The sequence below is a fragment of the Mycetomoellerius zeteki genome, unplaced genomic scaffold (genome assembly GCF_001594055.1).
Source record: "Mycetomoellerius zeteki isolate Tzet28-1 unplaced genomic scaffold, Tzet1.0 scaffold52, whole genome shotgun sequence".
Taxonomy (NCBI): domain Eukaryota; kingdom Metazoa; phylum Arthropoda; class Insecta; order Hymenoptera; family Formicidae; genus Mycetomoellerius; species Mycetomoellerius zeteki.
Genome location: NW_017257523.1, coordinates 666,447 through 693,080, shown reverse-complemented (window position 1 = coordinate 693,080; position 26,634 = coordinate 666,447). Strand labels below are relative to the sequence as shown.

Genomic DNA, 26,634 nt, shown 5'->3' with positions numbered 1-26,634 from the left:
AAAAAGCATTTTATTTCAAAAAATAGCAAGTACTTTTATTATTTAATTTATTTATGAACTTTTATGCTGCAGTTTTATTATCTTCTATTTTCGAGGCACTCCGTGTATAAAATATACATTATTAATTTTGTGATTGGAAGAAAAACAGAATATTTTTAATACACTCTTGTTTTTTACAATCATTTTCCAAGAAAGAGAGATTATCTTAAAGAATAAGCAATATTTGGACACGTATATATAAAGACTTCTATCTTTTATTCATTTCACATACAAATATGTAAGTTGAAATGTCTTCTAATGCTACATTCCGAGGTTCAGAAACATCAATCGACTGTCAGCCGGAGAAAGATTTTTGGTTTGTACTCAAGTTAAACCAGAAGTCTTGTCTGCCTAACTTCTCTATTCCAATTACTTGTTTGTAGCAGATTCGTGACGCGTCCCGCTGCCCCGATTCGTTCGAGTCTCATTCCCAAAGAGTTCAAATGCGGTGCAACTTTTCGGTGTTGCTCGAAAAATCTCTCTGTTGATTTTCTCGAAGACGGTACTAGCGGTACCATGATCTGCAGTTGTAATCCACTCGACAGTCTCGAGACATTCTATCGTTTTTAGAAATTTTTTTCGACGAGATATCATGGATGTTCGAAGAGAGCCCGAGATCGCGATGTACATCCACGAAAAATTTTCTAATATACGATCCGATTTTACGGCTCGCTGAACATGTCCAGTAAATCCGATTCCGCTATATCCCGTAGTTCAACGATATCGCATGACCGCCGTATCTATTACGTCTCGCAAGGAACGGACGTGTCCTGACGTTTCACGTAGATGGAAAATGGAAATAGTCGCGCGATGTGATTCTCTCGACGCGACGCCGCAAAACTTCCGTTCATGACGAGACTACGAAATACATTCACCTCGTAGAGTTCTTTTATGACAAGCGCCAAAGGACGGAGCAGTCCTTTTCACGCTCGTAAAAATTATCTTAATTACAGAAACGCACCGTTCGAAGTAGTCATAAACCTAATGCAATTTGTCTCCCTACTCTACAAAATTAATTAGTTATACCATTACATTTTCATGATAAAAGCCGCGTTTCTGTGCGTTTCTTTCATACGTAACTGTACAACCCGACGGTAAGATTTCTCTTTCCAACGCGACTGATGAAGGAATGCTAATTAAATATGGCATTCTGTAGATGCGCTTTTGTTTTTCACTGACTTCATAGAAATAATGCCGCGAAGAACGGAAATTTTAGTTACTGTTTTAAAAGAGAGTGTGTTCGATAATTTTAGCACATTGAAAAATATTGTTTTGTTCCCATGGTCGTGTCCCTACCGTCTCTATGATATATAGAAACGTATATTGGAACTCTCTCTCTCTCTCTGTGTTCTGTCCTCTTGCAAACTACCGTCGTATTTATTCATCTTCCTTCTCCGGTACAATTCCAGCTTTCCACCTTCTTCGTCTTTCGGCAGTCAAGTGAAAGAAAGAAACAGACCAGAGGGAGAAATGATATTAGGCGAAATATTTCCAAGCTGTCTTGCTAGAAACCGGGCAGGAATATTTTACGACATGTATAATTTGGCTGGATGTACCGTCGTTTCACGGAATTTACGATCGCGCAAGCCTACATCGGACGAGCGTTTCGGTACGGTACCCCACATCGTTCAGAATTCTATCTTCCCTCCGTTATCCCGATCCTCTCGCGGTCCCTTGTCCTCGAAATATCCTCCTCGTCGAGCGCGCACATACGGCACGCGGCGGCACGTGTCTTTTGGTGACGCTGCAACTTGAGGAGATTTGCCAGCAGGATGTCGTAGGTCGCGCGCATGGAGTTTCCACTCTAATGCAGTTATACGTTTACGAGGTTCCGGAAATACCGGACGACATATTTGCGATCGCGTGTACCGCTCGACCGCTCAGGTGGTTACTCGGTTAGACCCTGCGGTGCTGCTGCGCGATTAATACGGTAATTTAAGTTTAAGCTTGTTAAGCGAACGACTGGCGCGCGTAACTCTACGCGAAACGCTAATCGCCGCTAAATAGGCTACGATATAAATCATCCCGCGCTCGCCCGTTATTAACAAGGGTTTCGCAACGTTTTCCTGACAACGCGCAATTACGACTTCGCTGTAACGCAGGATGCCCCCGTGCCGCTTCAATCTCGCCTCATGCAAGATTCGCGATTTTACATCGTCCTGTGACATTAACTCCCTTATCCAAACATGCTATCTAATTTTACGATATCCAACATGTTACGTGCACGGAAAGAACGATTTTGCTAAAGTATGTACCTAAAATGTAATTAGATACACACCTGTGAAAATAATTTTGTTAGAATTTTGTTAAATCAAAATATGTAGGACGCTCAAACTAGAAGTCAGAAATTTCCACAACATTACTCATTATAAACAATAAGAATCTTATTTTAGACCGTACATATGAGAACACAATGCGAACTAGAAATTAAATGTCTATACCGGTTGGAGCTGGATCTTTAATACTTAAATAATTTAATATGAATTATATACATACAGTATGCACCAAAAGAAAATGTGACTTTCACAAACTAACACTTTAGTTGTCGGTTTAGTTAAATAAAGTGAATGGACGGGGGCAAATTTGATTATAACACAAATATTTTGTCCTTTTACCAAATATTTATTCGATATGATTTCCTTTAATTACAATCACTGTGTTACTGTGTCACATTCAGCAAACATAATAATGATTAAAAGAGAGTCGCATTTTTTTGGCGTATACTGTATATATATTATATATGTACATGGATATATACCATATTTGTAGTCATTCGAACTGCGCGCCGAATTGGTTTTCCGGACTTATAAACGCAATTAAACTAAATGTAAATGTAAATGTGTGTTATGATGTGCGGCAACATCTTCAAACGAATCTTAGGAGAAACTAATTGTCGAGAGTAGCGAAAGAGCGTATTGGAGGTTTCCACGTCAAGCTTGTACAGGATAAATGGAATCGTTAAAGCCTGTTACACAATAGAGTCGCAATTCGTAAGCCGTAAGAAATTAATCAATCATAGTCGATTATTTTTATCATATTCAACTGTGATTGACCAATTTCTTACGGCTTACGAATTGCGACTCTATTGTGTAATAGGCCTGAAGGGTTTCTCCGGTTACGACAGACGCGTATATACCGCGTACGATCTTCGCAGTGATTAATTCCACGTTGGGTCCGCCCCATCGTGTCTCGGTCTATTGCTGTACCCATATGCAATGATATTATGGGCACCATACGCGTGTCATATCCATAACCTGCGCCGGCTTTGCCGTAAAATATTAACACGCGGTAAGCAGACTTCGTAAGATGGCACGATATGTTACGAATGTTACCACGTTCTAGGATTTCTCAATAAAATCTTTATAAAACACCCGTTTCATATTAATTTTATTATTATGGAATATAACATAATTTGCAAGAAATTAAATATAAATAATTGATGATAAATGTGTCAATAACCAAATTTAGCAGTCTCAATTGTATGTTTAATTATGTCTATAATAAAATTTATTGAATTATAGACGTTATTATAACATTGGGACATTATTATAAATATTAATCATGTTATTAATCATGTCATATATTAATTATCTTTGAACTAATAATTTTAAAATGCAGATATATGCACTCTGTTACACATTACGGATATTCTATCGTTTAAAATCGACATTGACGAATAATTCTTAATCACTATTATAGTAGAAATTGAATTGTATATCAAATAAAGAGGTATGTATCCAACGTCGTTATGATAACGACGATGGAACTAGTTCACTGAGGTTATTGCAAAACCTCATTGTGTTCTTTAAATCGCCGCAAGAGTTCATTGGAATTTATGCAGCATGGTAACTTGAAACTTCTTCTTTACGTTTGTACATTTGGAATACTCTCGAGAGATTTATAAGTTTATAAAACAGCTTACCTCTTAGAAACTGTGGAATATCCTGGAAAACAGAAGGAATACGCTATAAATGGTTAACGTAAGTTTCCTCGTAAAAAGATTGTTCTACTTTCCTCTCCGTTTGATTTCGATATCTCTTTTGTTTCTTATGGTACCGTAACGCACGTGCATAAAAAATTTATGTCTAGAGTATTATGTAACGTTTACGATAATACGCATAAAACAAATTTATAGAAAATTCTACGCTCTGCGAATTTGAATCACAGGTGAGTCCTTGATACGTATATCAACGAGACGTTACACAATGTGACAGAGTGCACTTTGAATTTTTATCAATATATCTGCAATAGAGAAGTGTTAGAATAATCATGCGCAATTCTATTCAATCGTGTTTTTATACACTGAGAATAAATCTCTTTTTTTCGACATTTACCTTTATTCAACATGTGAATGACAGTAAATTGTCGAAATTCGAAATATTCTTAACAATAGGAGATTGTTGCTGTCAACTACGCTTGTAGGATTTTACATTGGACAGGAATTATTGGAACCGTGCTACAATTCAGTGAAAACTAGTCGAACCATGTTGTCGCGTATTGACGTGATTTCCTTCAAGGAGGATGTCGAAACTCACTTTCATATTTATGAGCCACGTTATGCGAAAATGCAAACGTATGCAGCACCAGTCATTTACGGTGCACTGACAATCATGCACGAACGATGGAACTTCATGCATGTGATAGCGATAGAGCGTAATATCACGCCTCTTGCTCTCCCGCTTCTATTTCCATCGCTGTATGTATAATAGCATGTCTTTATGACGTAATCCTTTGACCGAGAATATTGTTACGAGAAAATTTGTATTTGCGCGCTCTTACGGCCATTTTCCTGAAAGTCCTGTTCAATCATCTTTGAAGTATTACTCTCTGTATTTTAATATCGCGTATCTCAATTTGTTCGCATAAATTATTTTGCTGTTTATTGCAAATAGCGCCCTTTGAAAGCATCCTTCAAAATACTTTGTTATTTCGCTCTATCTTTGAAAATCTTATATATAGATAAAGCTATGATTGGAGACAATTACATAAAATATGATAATTTTTATTTTATTAAAAAATTTCAAACTTTATATTAGAGTGATCAAATAAAATATATAGAAGATGTCTCTATCGAGCGAGAGTGAGAAGTGAAATTTACGCTCATTGTTTCCCGGATAATCCATCGAAGCGTTAAATCTACAGATCAATTTTCGTGCGGACGTCTTATTGCCGGATAATTAATTCTTATGATCGGAAGTTTCTGCGATAAATAGCGCTAATTGTAAGCTCAAACCTCTCTGAACCTTTCTACATTAGAATTAAAGGAAGATACTTCGATTTATCTGTTATAACTAATCAAAGTGTATAATTGTGTATAAGTGTTTAATTAAATAATTTTATTTTTCTCTTATTCAATAAATAATGTATTCAATATATTCAAACGACAATAACTGCATGGTTATAGCAGCTAGGGTTGTAACGCTCGTGTAATAACTGGCGAAAAAGTGCCAGGGTATAAAGTTCACGAGCTTCAAAATTATGGGAATATGCAAAACCGTTTCTCACACGTTAACCTAAGAGCAAGGCAGATTTACGGTTTGAGGCGTATTTTTGTATGCGAATATTCGCATACCACGCTCGGTTAATACTGCTAGTCAACTACGGACATATGCGCTTCTTTCTCACCGTAAGTACTTTCTCGTAGCAACTTCGTATACTCTTGTTATAATTTATGTCCTATTCAAGCACCTGCGCGCCTTCTCGGAATTCCATCCTTATTCTCCTCCCATAAACTTGCGTTGCGAGTTCACCGTAAAGATTGCACGATGATATACCCGATGCAGATAATTAACATCGTTTATGCAACGCTTAGAATCAGACTGTTAAATAACTGCATAAGTAAACGTTCGATAGTCGAAGGAAGGTGTGCGTTCCACAGAAGAATATCGAGAGAAAACGAGCAAATTCTTAGATCTGTTTTTTTTAATTGAACTTCTTGTAGTATTCCTCTTTTCTCTTTTTTTTCTTCCTCTCTAATGTGGAGAGAAAAAGCGGAAAGATGAACTGCAAGAAATTCAACTGGACAGAACAGATTTATTTGTCACAGGTATATGATACGTTTAACTAGTTTTATAAGATAATTTTTTGTTTTGTGGCACTGTCGGATTCACGAAGGCCTGTCCCCTTGGAATCTCTTTTAAATATTTATAACAAAATATTATATATATTTTTTAATAGTCCTGAAATGCTTAATCACAATATTTTGATATTCCAAAAATATTTATTAATTTAAGAAACACTGAAATTAAAAAAAAACAGATTCTATTATATACTTCTTTTTTTTATTAATATAATTTTAAATAAAACATTTTATTAATTATAAAATTATACATTTAAATAATATATAAAATTAATGAATTGAAAAGGGGCTAATATGGAGTCAAGCTGTAAGAAGTGCGCAGCAAGTTCTATAAATATTATTTAATAGATGTTACAAAACTGGTATAAATTATGGACGTTTCGGCTATTGTGTTTAGCCATCTTCAGCACAAAATTCGCAAAACATAAAAATATATAATATATCCTATCCTAATACATATATCTATTATCCGAACGGAAGTACATCTCTTTGATCTTAAGATTAAATGTCCATTGTGCACGAGTCTATGGGGAAGCACAGTCTTCGATCCACGAAGTTTCCTTGGATTGAGATTGAGATTAGGATGAGAGATTAATGAATTTGTTTAATTTATTTAAACTAACAAAGAATACTCTCTGTATACTATCATTGATAAAGTTTTTGAATTTTTCTGAGATACCCTGTACATAAGGAATGGTGAACCATTTCTTTTTATGTTTTTTTGCTTGACTATTGTTAGAATTATTATTTGTGGTATCCGAATGATTTGTTTATAATAAGAAATTTTATTCTTTCATTAATCGTTTTTACAATAAAATTTATTGGATAGTCATTATCGATTAAAATTTTTATGACTAAGTTCAAATTTTTTTTCTTGAAATTCTGGATGCGAATGCCAAAACACTCTGTCCGCTAAGTCCAAAATTACACCTTTCTTTTGAGACAATGAGTGCTGAGAGTGAAAGTTAAGGAATCCAGAACGTTAAGAACGTCCATAATTTAAACCAATTTTTTAACATTTATTAAATAATATTTATAGGACTTTTGCGCACTACTTACAGCGCTGACTCCATATTAGCCCCTTTTCAATTCATTAATTTTATATATAATTATAAGGAGTCCAATTATTTATTTCCTATTACTTATCTAAATAATACTTTTTCAATGTAATAATTTAAATAATAATTTATTCTATCTTTTCTCATATTTGACCTTTAAAAAAATTTGGCTTGCGAAGAGCCAGAGACTCTCCCCTTGACAAATTTCTGGATCCGCCAATGTCTTGTAGAATCTATGTCTTTAGCACATTTGAACTCATTTTTTTTAAATGACTTTGCGATTAATGCAATGTAGTGTGTTGGCTTTAATTACGTAACGTGTAAGGAAAACGAACTAAACTATCACAACGTGGTTATCCTTTCTCTCGCAAGATCAACGAGAATACATATATAGGTATATGTATGTGGGCAGAGAACTTTCTGGACAGTGAAAATTCCGGCGCAGAGATAAAATGCCCCTGACAAAGCTACTGCGACGACACCGCTGAGTGCGCGTAATTAGTTATATCCGGAGGGCTAGGCACTGTTCTCTAACGAATCCCCCACGGTAGTAAATTTTATACTTCATATACGAGGACAAAGCAACAAGGTTGATACCAAACAGCTTTCGTGATTCTTTTCTTTTTTCACTTTTACATCAAAAAATTTGTTACCGACATTATTGTTAATGGGCCATTTCCTTCAACATCTTCTTCCGCGATGAGTTTTATTCTTCCTCGTATGACGCCTTGCAATGATTTTTTAATGCACTTCCATTATTTATGATAGAATTCACAGCATGTAAGGAACGTAGGCAAAGTTTATAAGCGCATTGACTTGGAACATAAAAAAAATTTCTTGCTACATTATCTTTCAACGAGTCATATTTCAATTTCTTTTAGTTCGGGAAACTGTGAGACTAAACAGAAAATACTTACATGTCAACTGCGACGAATAGAAAGACAAGAACGAAACGTTTTTGTAAAAAGAAAACATCACCAAGAGTGTCAGCTACGGAGTATCCAATTAACCGATGCTTGAGAGACGAGTGGATGTTTCGAGACTTCAGAATGTCTGTCGGTATCTTGGTTTACCTCATAGATCGATAGCAAACCATAGATGGGAGTATAATAACGGTTTCCAAGATTACCTTCGTTCTATAAATTTCATTTTATTTTTTACTTTCAATACAATGTGAATAAAATAAAGTCTCTCTAATGACAAAATTTAGAGCGTGGTAAATTTTGTCTTTAGAGACTTTATTTAAAAAAAAAAATTCCTGATATTAAAGATATCCATCATTTGGACTGATTTTTCCTGAGATATTACTGTTTATTGTGTGCGGAGAAACTACTTGATTTCACTTCGTTAGTTTCCAATAGTTTGGTCCATTCTCTACTCTTCGCCGCTGATTGTCTCTACCTAAAATTTCTTTATTTTTATACGTAGTGAAGAAAATATTGATGTTCGTGTAGATTAGTATTTCGTAAAATTATCATTCTTAAATCTATATTGTTCGTCGATGGAACGATTTTATCCAAGTGTTAAGCGTTTGAAATTCAATGATGTTAAACCTTGAGTAAACGTTGAACTTTACATACTCTGGCGAAATTATATCTCGTTTGATGTGGCTTACATGAACAATCTTGGAAGCACCGACATGATACACGTGAGATGTAAGTCATTCATCGTGTAGCTACTTCGACACGCGCTCATCTACGCGCATCTGTGTGGGTTGCGCAATGACATTAAATTATCCATTAACCACTTTAGAAGACATTAAGTCAGTACGGCCGCGAAATTCGTCGCTCCATCGTACCTATACGATGCCTTAGAGGTAGATTCAAGGTGCTTTAAAGATGTAGAGCGCGGTTAACAGCACGTATTTACACCGAGCTGCGAAGCCGCGGAATGTCTCAGAATAACTGATACTGTATGACATAAATTCCTTATAGTCTCTAAGAACACTTTGGGTAAGCCGCATTGTCAGATTTCTTACGTAAATATTTTCATACAGATACGAATGTATTGTGTATTCGTGTCACTGTCGTGTATATTTGATTGTGTGATATTAATTATTAGAACGAGACATTTTGAAAATTATTATACATACATATTGTATGTATATTATTAAAAAGTATGTATAAAAAAGAGTTGTTCTGTAATAAATCGCAGTGAAAGATTAATAGATTAATATTGCGTTCTGTATGACGTTTGAATAAATACTTTATTGTTGACTAGAATAAATCTAACGGCTTAAGGGATTTCTTGTCTGTCGTAATGGTGGCTGTGAAACTGTATTAGCTCTTACCATTTACCGTCGGTGTCACCGATATTTCACTTGAGAGTGCTATATAATACAAAATACAAAATGCAACTGGGATTTACCGGTAAATATTATTGTTCCAGAAATACATAGGTTCATGCGCGTGCGTACAACAATATATGAAATATTCATTGAACAAACCGAGCAGAGATGTATGTATATGCATTATTGCATATAGAAAATATTAATCTTGAATATTACAAATAGTTACCCAAGCTACATTAAACCATTACTGCGGTATTCACGAAAAATCGACCGTCCATATTATAATTATGACAGTCTATTGCTCACTTATTCAAACTTAAGTTAAATAAAATTAATCTAGTATAAAATTAATATATCAATAAGCATTGTGAGATGTTAATGTAACTGTAATAAATCCGTAAATCGTATTTCCAGAGATCACATTAGTATACATTATAATATTCATCTTTTATGAGACTGAAATTGAAATGTTTATATGCATTAATAATTAATAATATTTATATATAAAGAAAGTTATATCTATATGATATATTGATATATAATAATATAATAAATATTTTCGCAGTACACCAACTAAAAATAAGTAACATAACGTCAATGTTATAATTTTACACTCAACAATATAAATATAATACGTGTTGTACGTTGAATTAATGAGTGTGAAATTATAACATTGATGTTATGTTATTTTTAGTTGGTATTTAGTTGATATTGGATTATTCGTACAATAATTAATATTCAGATAGAAATTTCCTTATACCAATTCAATACTCGTTTCATTTACCTGTATCACTTTATAACATGATAGAACATCGCTACGTTAATTCTTTACGATCTATCCTATTCAGAGGGAGACTATCAAAACAGACTATGTGCATTGATGAACGCTACTCTTTCTTTTATGAGGTGGGAATAGGGTTGTATATAAACTTGAAACCCTTGAGAGACCTTGTCCGTATATCGTTATAACGCGGATACGCGAATGGCTGGATATGGCAACGAGACATCACCGGGGAATGTCGTTGACAATCCCTCAACGACATATCTGATATACATGGCTATGCGTTGAACTCTGGATGTTTCATCCGAGACCCGAAACCTCCGTACGTCATCATCCATACCGACGTCTTCCATTCATTACAACGTGCAGTCGGAGAAATATAGATACTAGACCACAGAGGGGAGGTATTCGCGCGACGAGAGGTTGCAGTCGGCGGTGGAATAGCTAAATCGCAGCGTGCGGCTTTGTTGTACGCGTTTCCTGAATCTATTCTGGCGCGTCCGTACGTAGAACTGGATCGTCATCAGTTTCCGTATGTTAGTAACCAAGACTGACGGCGTATCCTGCCGCAAGCGGGAGGCGATGTGCTTCGCCTTCGATCAATCAACCCTCTCTTCCGGCTCTACTCATTCGAGAAGGGGTGGAAGTCGAGTAAATTACTGCGAAATAGGTGTAGCTTACGCCTTACCTATTCCAGCTGGATAGTTGGATCAGGATTACACGCCACAAATTATCTGCGTAGAGATCCATCTATTAATTCTTTCACTTTCTACTACTTGTTTTCTATCGTCCTCTTTTTCTCTGTTTACTTTTACACTCGCGACAATGCACTATTTTCAGTCAAAGTGCGAAAGAATTTGCTAAAACAGATACAGAGTTGCATTCTTTGACAGAATAAAAAAATTTTCTCTTTTTCTCTTTTTCTGCATTTTCTCTCTCTCTCTCTCTCTCTCTCTCTCTCTCTCTCTCTCTCTCTCTCTCTCTCTTTCAATTCACTTTACTTGAAAATGTATATAATTGTATATACCTTAACCCTTAAACGTCTTTTTGATATGGCATATCCTTTTTCTTCTTTCAATGATTTTTCGATACTGTTTTCATTGCTTATAACTTTTTTATTAATAAAGATATATTTGCGTGTTATCGTTAGGTTTCTTAATGTCTGACGTTCCAATTTAAAAAAATTGTTCATAATGTGTTTTTTTTATGAAAGTTATCAAATTGAGAAAGCGATCGAATTGGATAGCTATATCCAAGTGTTGTTTCCGTAGCGTTTTTATGGTTATATTTTATGTATAATCTTCAGTGAAATATGTACTTTGTAATAGAATACGGACAGCTTGGAGCAATTTTGGACAGATAGATAGACGAGTGCTTAATGTTTTTAAGTAAATTACATGAAACTGTATTAATGGCTCCAGTCTCGGCCTTCGTCACAAAGTTTGAAACTACTCTACGAGAGTATATCAGAAATAATGTGTGGACATACGTAGCCAAAGTTTATACGCGATTGAGCTTAACTACAGCAGCGAAATTTATCCTCGTAGATTGACTTAATTATATTAGTATCTAATCAAGTTAATGTGTAATATATTTATTAGTTTAGGAAGAAATACAACTTTGTTAAAAGATTAACCAGTGTAAACACATAAATTAAATTATTTGGTATTACTATGATGTATCATTTATGAGCGATAAAGCATATAACTATTGCGTACTGCCCTGCAAATAGCATTTCAATCCAATTTCGTGTTACATCAATTCCATCCGATAGTCTATTGAGCGCACAGTGCGTTAGCTGATGAATGTTGCTTTGGCAATACGTACATTATATGAAGTATAATATATGTACAAAGGATAATCGAGAGATATACGGTTCTTGAGTATATTTAATGAAGCATAATTAAATATTGTGTTGTAACGCGGCAATTAAACAGCGCAACACGTAGAATAAATAAACAGTAGAATAAATAACAGGGTGAAACAAAGAAAATTTATTTTATATACAGAGACGCAATAAATAATGGATGTAATTCCTTTTGTACACACCATTCGATCGAATGCTCTTAATTAGCAAGAATCTTTTATGAACTTGCTGGCATGAGCACGGCACGTTTCTCGCGTTTATAACCCGAAACACGGCTTTAAGCAGTGTTGGCGTTATCGCTCGTTCGTAATTATTCTTTTCTTTACGGTCTGGAGGAGAGTTCCGATGCTCTCACGTACGTTCAATTAAAACAACTTACACGAATTGGACTAATACGAACCATTAACGGCGAAAGAAGAAAATCCGATTTCCGAAGGGTAACGTCTACATGACATGATTGTAGTACGACGAAAAGTCGGAAACACGAAGGAGTGAATGCATTTAAGCGGAAAACGCGAATCGAGTTGAATGCGATGTCTATATACGTATGTTATTCCTGGGTTCGATTCTCCCCCATTTTTGTTTTCGCCTTTAATTCTTAACAATTTGCTTGATTAGAAGACTGAGGACTCAGTCCGAGCTGATGGTTACAGCCATCGCAAGTGACCATTAATCTGATTTGATGGAAATAATAACAGTGCTGATAGTCTTCCGTTTCGCAGTAAAAATAATTATCTATAATAGTAGTACGTGCGATGCAACTCAGTGATAAGCTCAGTAACGAATAGTGGCAAGCGCGACCTTTTTTCGAATCCTATGTGGCGCGCGTTTCTATCGACGAACCGTCGATTGAAAATCAAACCGCAATATCGCAGCTCGCGTATCCGATCATCGAGGTTAAATTTGATGACGGAATTACTGCTATTCATGGAAACGGTGCATCGATGCGTGCTATTGTTCTCTTTGTGACACCAGCAGAACAGAATCGAACTATTAAATATTAAAGAAAATCGATACTCTTGTGTACAGAGAAAGAGAGAGAAAGAGAAAGAGGGGGGGGGGTAATTCAGGATACCACCTTTGCATTGGATAATTCGACATGGGTGTGGAAAGCACGATAATACACTATGCTAAACTATAATAAACGCATGAACGTAACGCGCGATCAACTCAACGCTTTGTCAACGTTATATCGCGATGAAATAGATGCACTTTCAGTCAGGTTTAACACATTTAGACACTACGCAACGCGAACTCGGAAAAGATAACGTCACTTACGTATGTTAGCCCACTCGATCAAAGTTGATGGGCACCTTGCGAGTACCGGAGGTACTCGGGGAACAATACACTTCCGGCGCGGCTGACAAAGACGCACGGCACGTACATCGGAGGTTCGGCATCGACGGGAGGAAGGCCGGAGAGAAGGACGTACGTTTGATTCCGTATAGGACGGCGCAATACATCTCTCCTCGGTTTACCGGTCGCTCGCTGAGACGGAAGTGTATCGTGCCCGACGAAGCGGGCACATCCGGCTCGCAAGATTAATTGCCAATAAACCTCTATTACAGAGACCTTTTCCCGCGCCGTCACTCTTCTCACGATATCGCGTCGTTTCCCGGTCAATCGCTTCGTACGCAACAACGTCGATCGCCTCTACTTTTTCGAGACTCTTTGATGAGAATAACGAGATAACCCGGAAATTAGATTATTCAGTGTCACGTTTTTGCAACAGAGAAAAAAAGGACGTGAAAAAAAAATGCGGCGAAAAATTATTGATCATATAAAAGATAATTTATGATAGAAACGATGTAACACAACTCAGAGACGCGCAATTTATTTCTCTCGGTTATAACGATTTACAGCGAGACCGTCACGATTATTCACGCAATACGAGCTGTCTCGAAACAAAATGCGCTGTCTCGCAAGAAGATTGATAATTTATTACCCTGAAGCGTCTAAATTTATTCTACACCTTGAAAATTTGGTATTAGAAGGATTTGTACGATAAAAGAAGATATACAAGAAGTGTGTATTTCCATTTCAATCTAAATGTTTTACATTTCAATTGACATAGTGTGAAAACCATTACTAACAAATTGTTACAGGTATGCACGTGTTTTTAATTACGTGATGCATGACTTCGCGCTTGGAAATTGCGTTTATGCAAATGCGGTGACTATCTGAAAAATTTGACATAGAAAAATGATAGCAGTTTGCGTGCTTAGAAGCTGCGTGATTATGCATGCAATAAATCTCGCTTCGAAATCGCCAAGTGAATGCTTAGGAACACGTGCGAATCGATCGTAGCCTATCTTGCACCTCTGCCTGGTAATCGAGGGAAATTGCTTTCATCTGAATTCAAAAGCATGTACGGGAGATCAAAGTTCTTACGTGCCGACGATGACGAAACGAACGGACGATGGTGCGAAGAACTTATCACGCGAGCGTCGATTAAAGTTTCCACCTTGCACCTGGTTTCATGAATTTCTCAACCATGATTGATCGTTCCGAAGCGCTTTCAAAATTGTCATCTTCGGTTCGAACATATTCTGAGCGAATGTTGATAAAGGATGACAAGTATAATATTACTAACGTGCCTCATGAATAATTTTTATATTAATCCGATCATTAGTTTCTCTTCTTTTCGTGTGTGAGATGTACGTTCGTTGTGATTGACATAATACGCGTAATTTGGAAGCCGACAATATCTGAACCGTAAGAATACGGACGGAAAAGTTTACCGCTTATCAAACATCGACAGAATCGATACCTGCATATCACGAAGGTATGGAGGAAAAAGAGGACGGCTGAATGAAAGAGAGGGTAAATTGATGGAACGCTCCGATTAAAAGCTAATGACATCGCGTTTCTACGCGAATGACGGCTTCAAAGGAAAGCTTTTTCTGAAGTTCGCTGGCTTGACAAACGATCGTAAGACCAACAAGAAACGATGTCTGGCGCGAACCGTCTTAATGAAATGGTCTTAATTGAACCAATTGATTAATTTTCTGTATATTAAATATAAAAAATTATTTAATATGTAATATTTCTAATCGTTTATTATTGTTTATTATTGTTTAATATTTCTAATTTAATATGTTTTCATTAATACAAGAAATATGTGGACGATAATAAATGTTAAATTAACATACAAAAGTAAAGAGATTAAATAATTTGTAAGTTAAGATATACAAACATTATACAAAATATAAGAAGTAAGTATCTTTTTTCGTTTCTATTTTTTCTTTTATAATTTATTGTATTTATTTGTTGCTCTTATACAGGATTTTTCAGATCTAAACGTACGTATTTGCTGACTTTAAATAATTATAATTCAAAAATTATTATAGCCTCGACATTTTAATATTAAAATTTTAGTCTCGAAATAACTTCAAGAATCTGCCATTAGCAGGTGCACGTTAGATCTGAAACACCCTGCATACATTGTGAAAAATAAAATGTTAATTTTAACTTATAGTCGTATAGTAGACTTTTTGAGACATGCAAAAATGTTAATTTTAACATTTTTGCATGTTAAAATTAACATTTTATTTTTTACAATGTATGTTTGGCAAACAAAAATAGAATAGCATCTCTGGCTATTATTATTATTACTACTATTATTATTATTATCTATTACCAACTAGCGAACTACGTGATAAAGGTCTAGCTCTGAAAAAGCGGATATTTGTTTGGGCGAGTCTATGGAAGTCCATGAAAGTCCACAAATCTGAGAATATCCTTCCTAGATTTATAGCAATCTCTGTAATACCCGCAATTTCCAAAAAGAGTGGACGTGCGGGAATATGTCACTCTCTATGCGACCGTTTTCTCGGGAAAATCCTGCTCTTTCATATAGCAGTACGTGCATCGCGCTTGACATATGCCACAAATTATTATTTTGACATTTCAGATCGCCCCTTATTCCTGCATCAGAAACTCCCAATTCCCGTGTCTCGCGAAATCATGATACAAAAGCTTTCATCAATCATTTCAACAAAATGAAAATATAGATGACCGGCGACAAGAAAAATTATGCAGAAAAAGGACGGCCGCTTTGGAGCCGAGATACATTATTGTCTTTGCTTTTTTTCCGAGTTACATTGCGTTTTTCACTTCCCGACTGTCCAAGAGATGGATATTAATTAGCAAGTAGCAGTAACAATATACGTGCTCAAGCACGAAATAACAAAGGAATAAATGTCGTTAATCGTGGAACATTTAGAACAATTGCTGTACAGAATGTAGATTTTTCTTGCGCCGAGAGAGCAATTAAGGAGTCTCTCTATATTTAAATTTTAATGTCAGTTCTCAGTACGTTTTGATGTACCATTTAGGGGAAACAGTGATTCGTTACGATACATTAAAAAGTAACATGTTACTGGCGGAATATATGTTATCAAAAATAATTAGCAGAGAAAATTTATTTAACCTGCGATGATATATAACAATCGCGATGTAATAGCACACTCAGTTATAAATCTTCATCGTATTTCCAGCGTAATTTGTGATGTCTCTCTTATCTTCACACGCAGATAAGTTCATGCTTTTGTATCAACCGTAACGTAATTTATTAGGAGAACGGGCTTAAAATCTCTTACATCTCATGTCCTGTTGTTACTCATTCACTTTTCGGCTACCCGGTGAATAAAGCCGATGCTGTGGGTGTCGCCGCATCTGGCGCCAGGGACAATTAGAAGGACTCATGAGCCATTGGAATTAACACTCACAACGGCGCAGGCGAATATTTACTGGGGCGTTATGCGGCCCATAGTGTGCGTGAGCTTGTTCAAGAAACAATAGACTTGCCGAGTAAGCCGTCCCGAGAAGCGCGACGATACACCGAGAATATCGTACAGACGCTTGCTGTAGAGATACTAGGGGAGGGCATTATATCGGTGATTATATCGGTAGATGCTGATAGTGAGAAAATGGAACCTCGATGTCAGCAACTAGAGGGTACCACTCCAGGCCTCATTGACCGACCTCTTCACCTCACGCCAAGAGGACAATACCGATCGCGAGAACTTGCCTCCATCGCGACAATCGAGCAGCCAATTTTCTTCGGAAAAAAGACGACGAACTCGTTCGTCAACTTCAAATGAATGTGACAATTTATTTCAGAACAAAATCAAACGGATATAGCATACAATCCTCCGAAATTGACACTAAAATCTTTTACACAGTTATTGACACTGACAAGTAAACCTACAGAAATGTCACTCACCGATTTTAATGAAACTTTGCATATTTGTAAAACTATGAAAAATATTTGACACGTATTTTTTTTTATCGGCAAAGGTTCGCTCTGAAGGGTGAAAACTGCCCCTTAAAGGTAAGGGGTAGATTTAATACATTAGGTGAAATAAGTTGAAAATTTTAAAAAGTAAAGTGGATTAGGGGGTTTTGGGGGGTTTTTGGGGTCGCTGAAACTAAATGTCAAACTTATGTCAAAAGTATGAAATTCAAAATGGCCGATCCAATATGGCTTATTTCACTTAATATATTAAATCTATCCCTTACCTTTAAGGGATAGTTTTCACCCTTCAGAGCGAACCTTTGTCGATAAAGAAAAATGTGTCAAATATTTTTCATAGTTCTACAAATATGCAAAGTTTCATTAAAATCGGTGAGTGACATGTCCGTAGATTTACTTGTAAGTCTGTAAGACTGATTTAATTTCTGTTAATTAAAAAACACTAATTAAGTTTAAGGAACCAAAATGACATAACTTGTATAAAAAAGAATAAATATTACGTATATTTTAGTAAGAATAATTTAATATGAATCCAACTTTGTGAATGTAACATAAAGAAAATTGAACCGTTTGACATTTTTGACAAAGAAATTTGTAATTGAGTGAATTCAAAAGATCTATTCAATAGATTCTACAATGGATTCTATTGTCAGGTTCGAAAGGTTATAATTATAATATCAATACTTTTATTATCAATTAAAATATTATTGTACTATAATCTAATGATAATTGTCATTATTGATTTCAGATTGTTGACTTTTTGCTACTTGGCAGCGTTGAATTGTTGGTTGCTGCTGTGTCCGGCTATACTCTCGCACGATTGGCAAATGGGATCTGTTCCTTTGGTTACATCTTTTACGGATACCAGAAATCTGGCCACCTGTATATTCTTCGGCGGTTGTCTGGTTCTCACGTACAAAGCCTTTACGGATTTCGAGGTAAGTAAAATTTAATAATCGCAGATTATAATTAAATTATTATATTACAATTAAACGGAATATTTACATATGAATTGTGAGTAATGCACAAATATTCTTTCAAGCGTTGGAAAAATCGCTTATTATACCTTCTTTACGGTATAATATTAAGTTTTAGTAGACTTTAATAGTAAAGAGATTTACTGAAATTTACATAAATTTCTTTACTTTATTTTATCGAATCGACATAAAAAAAGTATTCTTCTCAAGAGGTTGGTATCGTAGATTTGCCAATGTTATTGGTCACCTTACGAGATCATAAAGCGGAATGACCATCAGTTATCGTCTGTGAAACGTCATCCTGCTGTTAAATGTTTCAACCATTGACCTAGCATAACATAAGAAACGTAGTACTCCAATACCTGTCGACTATCGTCTACAGTGATAAAATTGTGCTCGGTTCAAGAGTCATAAAAGAAGTTTCGTAGTAACTATATGACATAATAGTTTCCAAGTCAAACGATAACTTGCGTATCTCGTAAATTACTTTTGTCTTCTGTGTCTTTGGGATCATCCGTGACGGTCGTTGAGCCTTCAACATAATGACCTCTTTAAAGGTTCGTTGTCTGTACGTCGATGGTCATTTTTCCTCAAAGAGGTCATATCTGTGCTCTTAATGTCATCTCACACGCTTGACTAACCGCCGCGCCAGTTACCTACCTCTTCGCAGGCACGAAGTGGAAACAGATGTCTTCTTCTCAAACGAGGTCATCCTTATTCTTATGCATGTAGCGTATTTATGAAGGGAAAAGTCTTTTTACAAATGTAATTGCTTTCTGTCGTCTCGTGTGTATATCTGGGAATTTATTAGCACAGTTAGATTTCGCAAATGTCTCAAAACATATATATATTATATTTTTTTCTTATCCCAACATGAGAGAGAAAAAGAACGTTAACTTTTACAATATCTGTTTTACAGAAAATCGAGATAAAGAAATTATATTTGTATGTAAGAAGTGTCGGATAATGTTTTCCTAAGATTTTGTCTAATAGATTTATAACGTAATATAAATATATCACATGTCATCACATTAAATAAATTATTGTGAGTAAATTGTTGGTAAATTTTAAAATAACGATGCTTACTTTCACATGTCAGAATTATATTTTTAATATCGATCGGTAACGTTATACATATTTCTATTCATTAAACAAGTTAACGTTGTTTGTCGACATTTTGACATCCAAATAATGATATGTTTATTAAAATAATCTATTCAATAATAATATAAAAATTTTCTAAAAATAGAATTGTTAAAATAATTTTAATTGATAAATACCTTATTATATAGTATGTATTACATTCTTTAATTATTTGAAAGGAACAATCACAGTGCAAAAAATCTTATTCACTTATTATCTTAGCTTATTATCATTATCAGCTTATATTCTTTTGTCTATTTGCATATTCTCTGCAAATTCATTTTCGCTAATACTACAGCTTCTTTGCTACAGATCTTTCCTCCATATTATCATATTTTCTGCTTTTTATTATCTTTTAACTTTGATAATCAATATACAATATATTTTTCTTAAAATTTCTAATTTTCAGACACGAGCATACCTAAAAAATATCATAAAAATGTCTTTTGAGACATACATATCTAAAAGATATCTGAAAGACATCATAAAGATATTTTCTAGACAATACGTGTTACCTGGGATAATTTGATCGAAAATTATCTTTTCGCTTTTGAGAGAGATTATCGACAGATACTAATGATGCACCCGATATCCGTACATACTCATTACTATCTCGTTCGATTTTTCAATAAAATGTATTATCTATTCATGATTCAACGTTCAAATTGACGATATTTTTTTGACAAGTTTTATTTATTTATGTTTTCGATACCATTTTGAGATATTGCATCTACGAATACCGTAGTATTTGTGACAGCTCCTTCATTGTTACTAACATTATTTTTACTTTGTTCTGTTCGGTCTTTTACTTTGCCAGAGAATGTCATTTCTATGGATTCTCGTTGAAGATTTGTATTGTATTCGTGTTCTGTCTATGCTTCTGCACGTGAATTGGATAACGATGCTGTCATCGTTACATTACTTTGATGTTCGTCTTTGATAACGCTAGTGCTTGTTTCTTTTTACTGACATAGTCATATATTTCTAACATTTGCAAAGTTATTTTTCTATGCATATCTATTTTTGTTTATAATGTGCGCCTCACAACCAGAATTAAACATTGAATTCTTTTATACAAATCAACTTTGTACATCTTGTCGTACATTTTTAAGATTGTTAAAAATCGCGAAAATGACTGATTTTTATAAATTTATAATATAAATTTCCTCAATATATAATATAAATTTCCGCAATAATTTCCTCCTTTTAAAAAAAAATTATTTAAATTCTTTATTTTTGTCTCTCTGTGATTTTGCTTAGGAATTATGTCACTAAATTTCGCATTAATTTATCTTGAAATTTGTTTTAAACTTTTTAAACTGGAAGACATCGTCTTCGCTGACATCGCGACGCTCGAAGAAACTTTCCAACTTTCTTTTATAATATCGCTAATACGTTCGTGTTCCGTACATGAGTTGAATGACGTTACCTCTTCCATAACTTTAGACATGCATTTCGCATTTCGTGGAGTTGGTTTTTTCTGTCGACAACAGCATACGAGCAATTATCTTGTCTTTCTTTCAAACATTTAAATTATTCTGTTGCGGTTGTGATGTATCTTCCTTCGTGTCACTTTTACGTTCATTTTTTTGCTATTTTTTATGTTATAACACTTGCTATGACAGCTATGATAGTTGCGTTAGTCAGGTTTATTATTCTTTTTATACTGGCTGTGTTATGGAATTCACATGCATTGAAAATAATCATTCTCAATTTTTTTTTCACATTTCAGCGTTATTAATAAATTCTTCTCATTTTTCAATTTGTCGTTAATAATTAATTCTAATTCTATTATTTCTGAACGTATGATATTTTAGCATTCATATTTCTGCACTGCGATCATCAATATTGATCACTTCTGTAAATATATTAATGACTTTTCTTCAGTTTCATCAGTTTGTTTTTGGTTTTTATATAATATTTTCTTCACAAAGATATTTGATGATACAATTCTGAAATATTCACGCTTATTGTTAATTGAAATCGCTGTATTTGCAATATTGATGGTAACTTCTTAATTTTTTTCTCTTTTAATTCTGACTTTCCGTCTGCGTTTTTGCATTTATCGAATGTTTGATTGCGATTGAAGCGATAGTTGAATATTGGTATCCGCTAACACTGTGAAGGACTTTCTGATTTTCCATTTTGAGTTCGCATGAGATAGCGTGATGTATAGGATGACAATACATCGGCCAGTGGATGATTTTTAATTCCACTAAAACCCATCTCAATCTCCGTTGACGTTGCATCATATTATCTATTATAAGATGAGTTCTTCCTAGAATGTTATAGTTGTGTTCAATTCATTTTAACTGTAGCCGATCCATCATCGACTAATGGCAACGCAAATTATTTGTATGCTTGCTCCCTTTTTCATCAGATAAACTCGACGAGAATGACATCGCATTGTTGGTGGCAACACTCTGATCCCTCAAATGATAATGCTCGATATCCATCTCTTCACAGTTTTCGCGGAGACATGCTCATGGAAATTTTTGTTATTAACATGTTCCTTTTTTTTCCTAACTTTTCTCATCGTTTCCATCGATGTGAAATAGATAGTAAAACGTTGAACTCCGTCGATGTTAAAATGTTTATTTTTATTCGTATGTTTTTTATTCCTGTATACTCGTTTTATTTATTTATTTTCATATTTTTTTCATGATGTAAATCAGTCGAAAGTGTTCAAGTAGAAAATCCATTAAATCCATTGTTTTTGTGTTTTAATCAAGATAATAAACCTATTTATTAGAAGCAAATGTTACCGATTTTTAAATTGATGTTCATATCCTCGTCTTATTTTTGTATCCTCGCTTCCAATAAATTAGACTGCAGTTTTTTTCTCTCTGTCTAGATTTAGAATATTGAACCTAATTTTGTCACAAAATATTCGTTGTTGAAATTTCCTCTCTGATGCACTATGTGAATATGATCATATCTATCTTTCACGTTTTGTTTCGGGTTTGAATAATTTTCGAAATATAAACTTTTTCTTATATTTTTCTCTCTCGTTCCTATCTCGAATTCATACGATTCTGTGGCATGAGAGGCACGAGATGCACAAGCTGTAGATGAATCTGCGTCTGTCCATTTTATGTGTTTCCATTTTGATATACCGTTTCCTGTCTTTTTACCTTCTGTTACACGAAAGTGCATACGCTATGCATATACCTGTAAAGATGCATGTCGCAGTCCGGTATTCTCTTCATATCATCGTGGGATAACGATCCGTGCGTGTCGTGCGATACCGTAGGTTTATGAAGCATTCCATTTGTCTCGTAAACATGTTTCTCTCTCGAAGTAATCTGCAGTTTAGACGCGATACATGTTTCTGATATTCTGATTTATGCAATAACTTCGTATACGAACATTCAGCATCCGTAGTATTGACCACTGTGGAATCGTATTAAACATTTATTCTGTGATATAATAAGCGGATAACAATGTACTAGTTTGAATTCTTAATGCAGAACAAGCGATTTTTTCGATTTTAAAACGTTTTGTTATTTTTATGTGTCGTAATGATCGGTAAAATGAAAATAGGTAATAGAATTGAATAAAGATCAGACTAAATAAGATCCCCATTTGTTAAAACAAAATTATATAATAGTTATCACAAACTTTTTTCATGCTGCTTTAGCAGCTTTTATTTTTGCTCAAGTCATAAAAATAAATAGCAATCCAATCGTTTAAAGTTGCAATAATCTTTTTTTCCAATATGTTCAATTGTTACTTGTACATTTTTCGTGTAATTTAAGCGAATATCTGGATATATTTGTCTGGCTCTCTTTATGTGGATTAATTTGCAAAAGTCGATAGATATTTCTTTTTGCTATTTACGTGTGATTTAACCACTTACACTTGTATAGTTTAATTTATCACGATGCTAGATGGAAACTACTTAGATGAAATAATATTCTAACACACACACAGAAATAATAGGAGAAAAATAAGATCACTAAAAAAAGCTTCATTCCTTTCTTTATTTTTCAATGAAACGTTAAAAACTGTTGCTTGTTGCAATATACTCTTTCTAGCAAATGTGAAAATATTTTGTTTTGTAAAGTTAAAATATCATTTTACTATAAATAATTCTTTTATGCACGATTTTGTTTGGTTATTTAATTTTATTTATTTATATAAAATTTCTCCGATTATATACATGTGTGTATATAATCGTATATATATATATATATATACTTTTCTTTAACTCTAAAATTTATCTTTTGAATAAGTTAATTAAGAAGCGGCAGTTCGAGATATATCGTTTTAAATTATTACTCGTTATACATTTAAAACTTGCGAATGCATTTAAACATAATTTTACGAGTATGCGAGTTGCGTAAAAGCAACATCAACTTACTTAAGTATAACATAAACTTTAATCGAGTACACTCATCCGGTAAAGATGAAGAAACTTATGTAACAGTTTGCTTGAAGAGATTTCGATGCAGTAGCGTCGGATTTAACGAGAATTTGAACTATATTTATTAATAAATGTCTGAATTTATTAATAATATGTCTTATATTATTTTTTAGCAACAAAGGCATCCGCCTCTTGTTCTTGGTTGGATGTTCCTGGTGCTGCCGTTCCTACCTGCATCCAATCTTTTTGTCACTGTGGGTTTTGTCGTGGCTGAACGGGTTTTATATACACCAAGGTAATTTTATTAAGGTTTATATTTTACTTTTAGAATTATTGCAACGGATGGCATAAATTCTCGATGTGATTTTACAGTGTTGGGTGGATTATTTTGGTTGTCTACGGCATGCAGGTGAGCTGGACCGCTGTACCACGACGGAAAAGCTGGATCACTACAGGCGTAGTTCTCTTATTCGGTTTAGGATGTTTTAGAACGATTCTTCGGAATAACGATTGGACATCTAGAGAAACTTTAATCAAGTACGTGACAACAGATTTACGTGTCTCATGTTTTATTAACCGTTCGAAAAGAGAAACTTCTTTGCTTTGAATAAAGTCCTCGTGTTAATAGCAAACATAAATAATCGTTCGTACATTGCACGCAATCATACCTGAGCCTCGCAATTACGACAAAAATGATTTTGTCACGCGAAGACATTTATGGGGTGGACATTTACGGGGAGTGTCTAGTTCTGACTTAAATAAGAGGAGATTGGCACCATGCCAGCAGTGTGTATATCTATGTATAATATATATATATATATACGTTCAAGAATTTGGTACAAGCGCCGATTGCCTATGTATAGGAAGGCAAAACATAACTAACGTAGATACGAGATGACAAGGGTGGTAGGGATCATGTCGAGGTCAAGAGGATGGTCTTGTCTAACCTCAAATCGTCTTGTTTCAGAGCGGGACTGCGGTCTCTACCCTACAATGCCAAGATGCATTACAACTTCGCAAACTTCCTTAAAGACACGTCGCAGCCGAACCTTGCGGTTCACCATTATCAGTTGGCTCTTTGGTAAGTCTGTTTCTCTTTCTCGCGCCCGTATACAAAATCTTCAGATATATGTTCGGACAAAAGTGGTATTCATTTGCTCGCGGGAAAATACATACTAGTAGTATACCTAATTATGAATGTTTAAGCGCTTTGATATGTTAATAATCGAGAGAATATAGATTTGAAGGCATTTTATCATAAATTATTATGTAATAATTATTTAAAACACAAAAATTACATTATTTTATATATATAATATGATGTGATATACATTTTATGTACATATTTTGAGCCTCACACTTTAGTAATTCTATTTTTTATTAATTAATAAGAATATTTCGTCAAATTGTCTATTGATTTTTGAAATTTTATCTTCATAAATGCTTCCCATTGTATTTGGGTATGAATTATCTTATTCGATTTTTTTTAATATGCTCTAAATATTACACTGTAAAATTGATTATATTTCGATACGTATCTCATCAGTTTATCATTTCCTGACAAATGTTTTTGCTGTGACAGTCATCTATAAAATAAGCGGTTTTCACACACACACACACACACACAAAGTATAATTTCATATAAAAATACATTGAAATGTACATATAATATGCAATAAGTAATAATGGAAGATATATCGATTTCGATGCAGTCGATAATTCAAGCAATAAAATTTATCATTTTATAAAATATCAAAGGATCCCGCACAAACCTTATGGAAATTGAATTGACTAAAAATTTGATATATTGTAGTCTCCATAGGCACAACTTTCTACAATGAACCGTTTAACCTTTACAGGGCGTCATTTTTTAAAACGGGTTAATACTACAATATCTTATTTTCAACGAATACAATGCATTCCTACGTCATTATTTGAATTTTCTATTTATATTTTTAAGTAAAAAGTTATAAAGATAATATTGACTTGATTGCTTCCCACAAATCGGAGTTCTTGATTATTGTGAGTTCCCTCGCCTCTCACATATCGGGGTGCTTGATTATTGCGAGTACGTCTTCTTGCAATTTTCTTTTTTTAAACATAACTAAAACTTAAGAAACGACCGTATATATGAATACATCAAATATGATAGAGAGCGCTAACACAGTCAAAGTTAGATGTTTCGAAAAATACAATATGTATTCTTTATTAAATCAATTTATTTCAGATATGATTGCGCGCCAATAATTTTTCAGATTTTTAATATAATCAGTCTGAAACGCTAATAATCCCCCTTAAAATTAGAAAAACCGTAAATAACTTTTTTTTACTTAAAAATATACATAGAAAGTGCAAATAATGACGTAGGAATGCACCGTACTCGCTGAAAATAAGATATTGAGTATTAGTTCATTTTTAAAAATGATGCCTCGTAGAGGTCAAATGGTTCATTATAGGAGGTCATGCCCGTGGAGACTTTTTGTCAAGACGACAAGATCTACAACGTATCAAATTTTCAGCCAATTCGACCGAAATTCAATTTCCATAAGGTTTGTGCGGGATCCTTTTATGGAATTAGTACATTAATACTATGTATAATGTGACAGCGTAACATTTTTCATAAAGATATTATATATAACTACATTTATTTCAAGTTGTCAAATTCCAAAAGATTAACAAAAATAGACGTATAATCATTATTAATAGCAATACACTAACAACACATACAATTAAATAATTCAAACATGCAAGACTCGCAAATCCGAATTGTATTTCAT

At 34.3% G+C, this 26,634-nt stretch overlaps 1 protein-coding gene across 1 annotated transcript in view; it reads left to right on the top strand.

The window, feature by feature from the left end:
• Positions 1-26,634, top strand: part of LOC108727748 (transmembrane and TPR repeat-containing protein 1) — a 141,542-nt gene that overhangs the window by 87,890 nt on the left and 27,018 nt on the right. The window contains exons 7-10 of the mRNA XM_018455977.1: positions 18,120-18,309; positions 24,031-24,152; positions 24,230-24,394; positions 24,825-24,938. Coding sequence (XP_018311479.1) covers positions 18,120-18,309; positions 24,031-24,152; positions 24,230-24,394; positions 24,825-24,938 — 591 coding nt within the window. The remainder of the gene's footprint in view (positions 1-18,119; positions 18,310-24,030; positions 24,153-24,229; positions 24,395-24,824; positions 24,939-26,634) is intronic.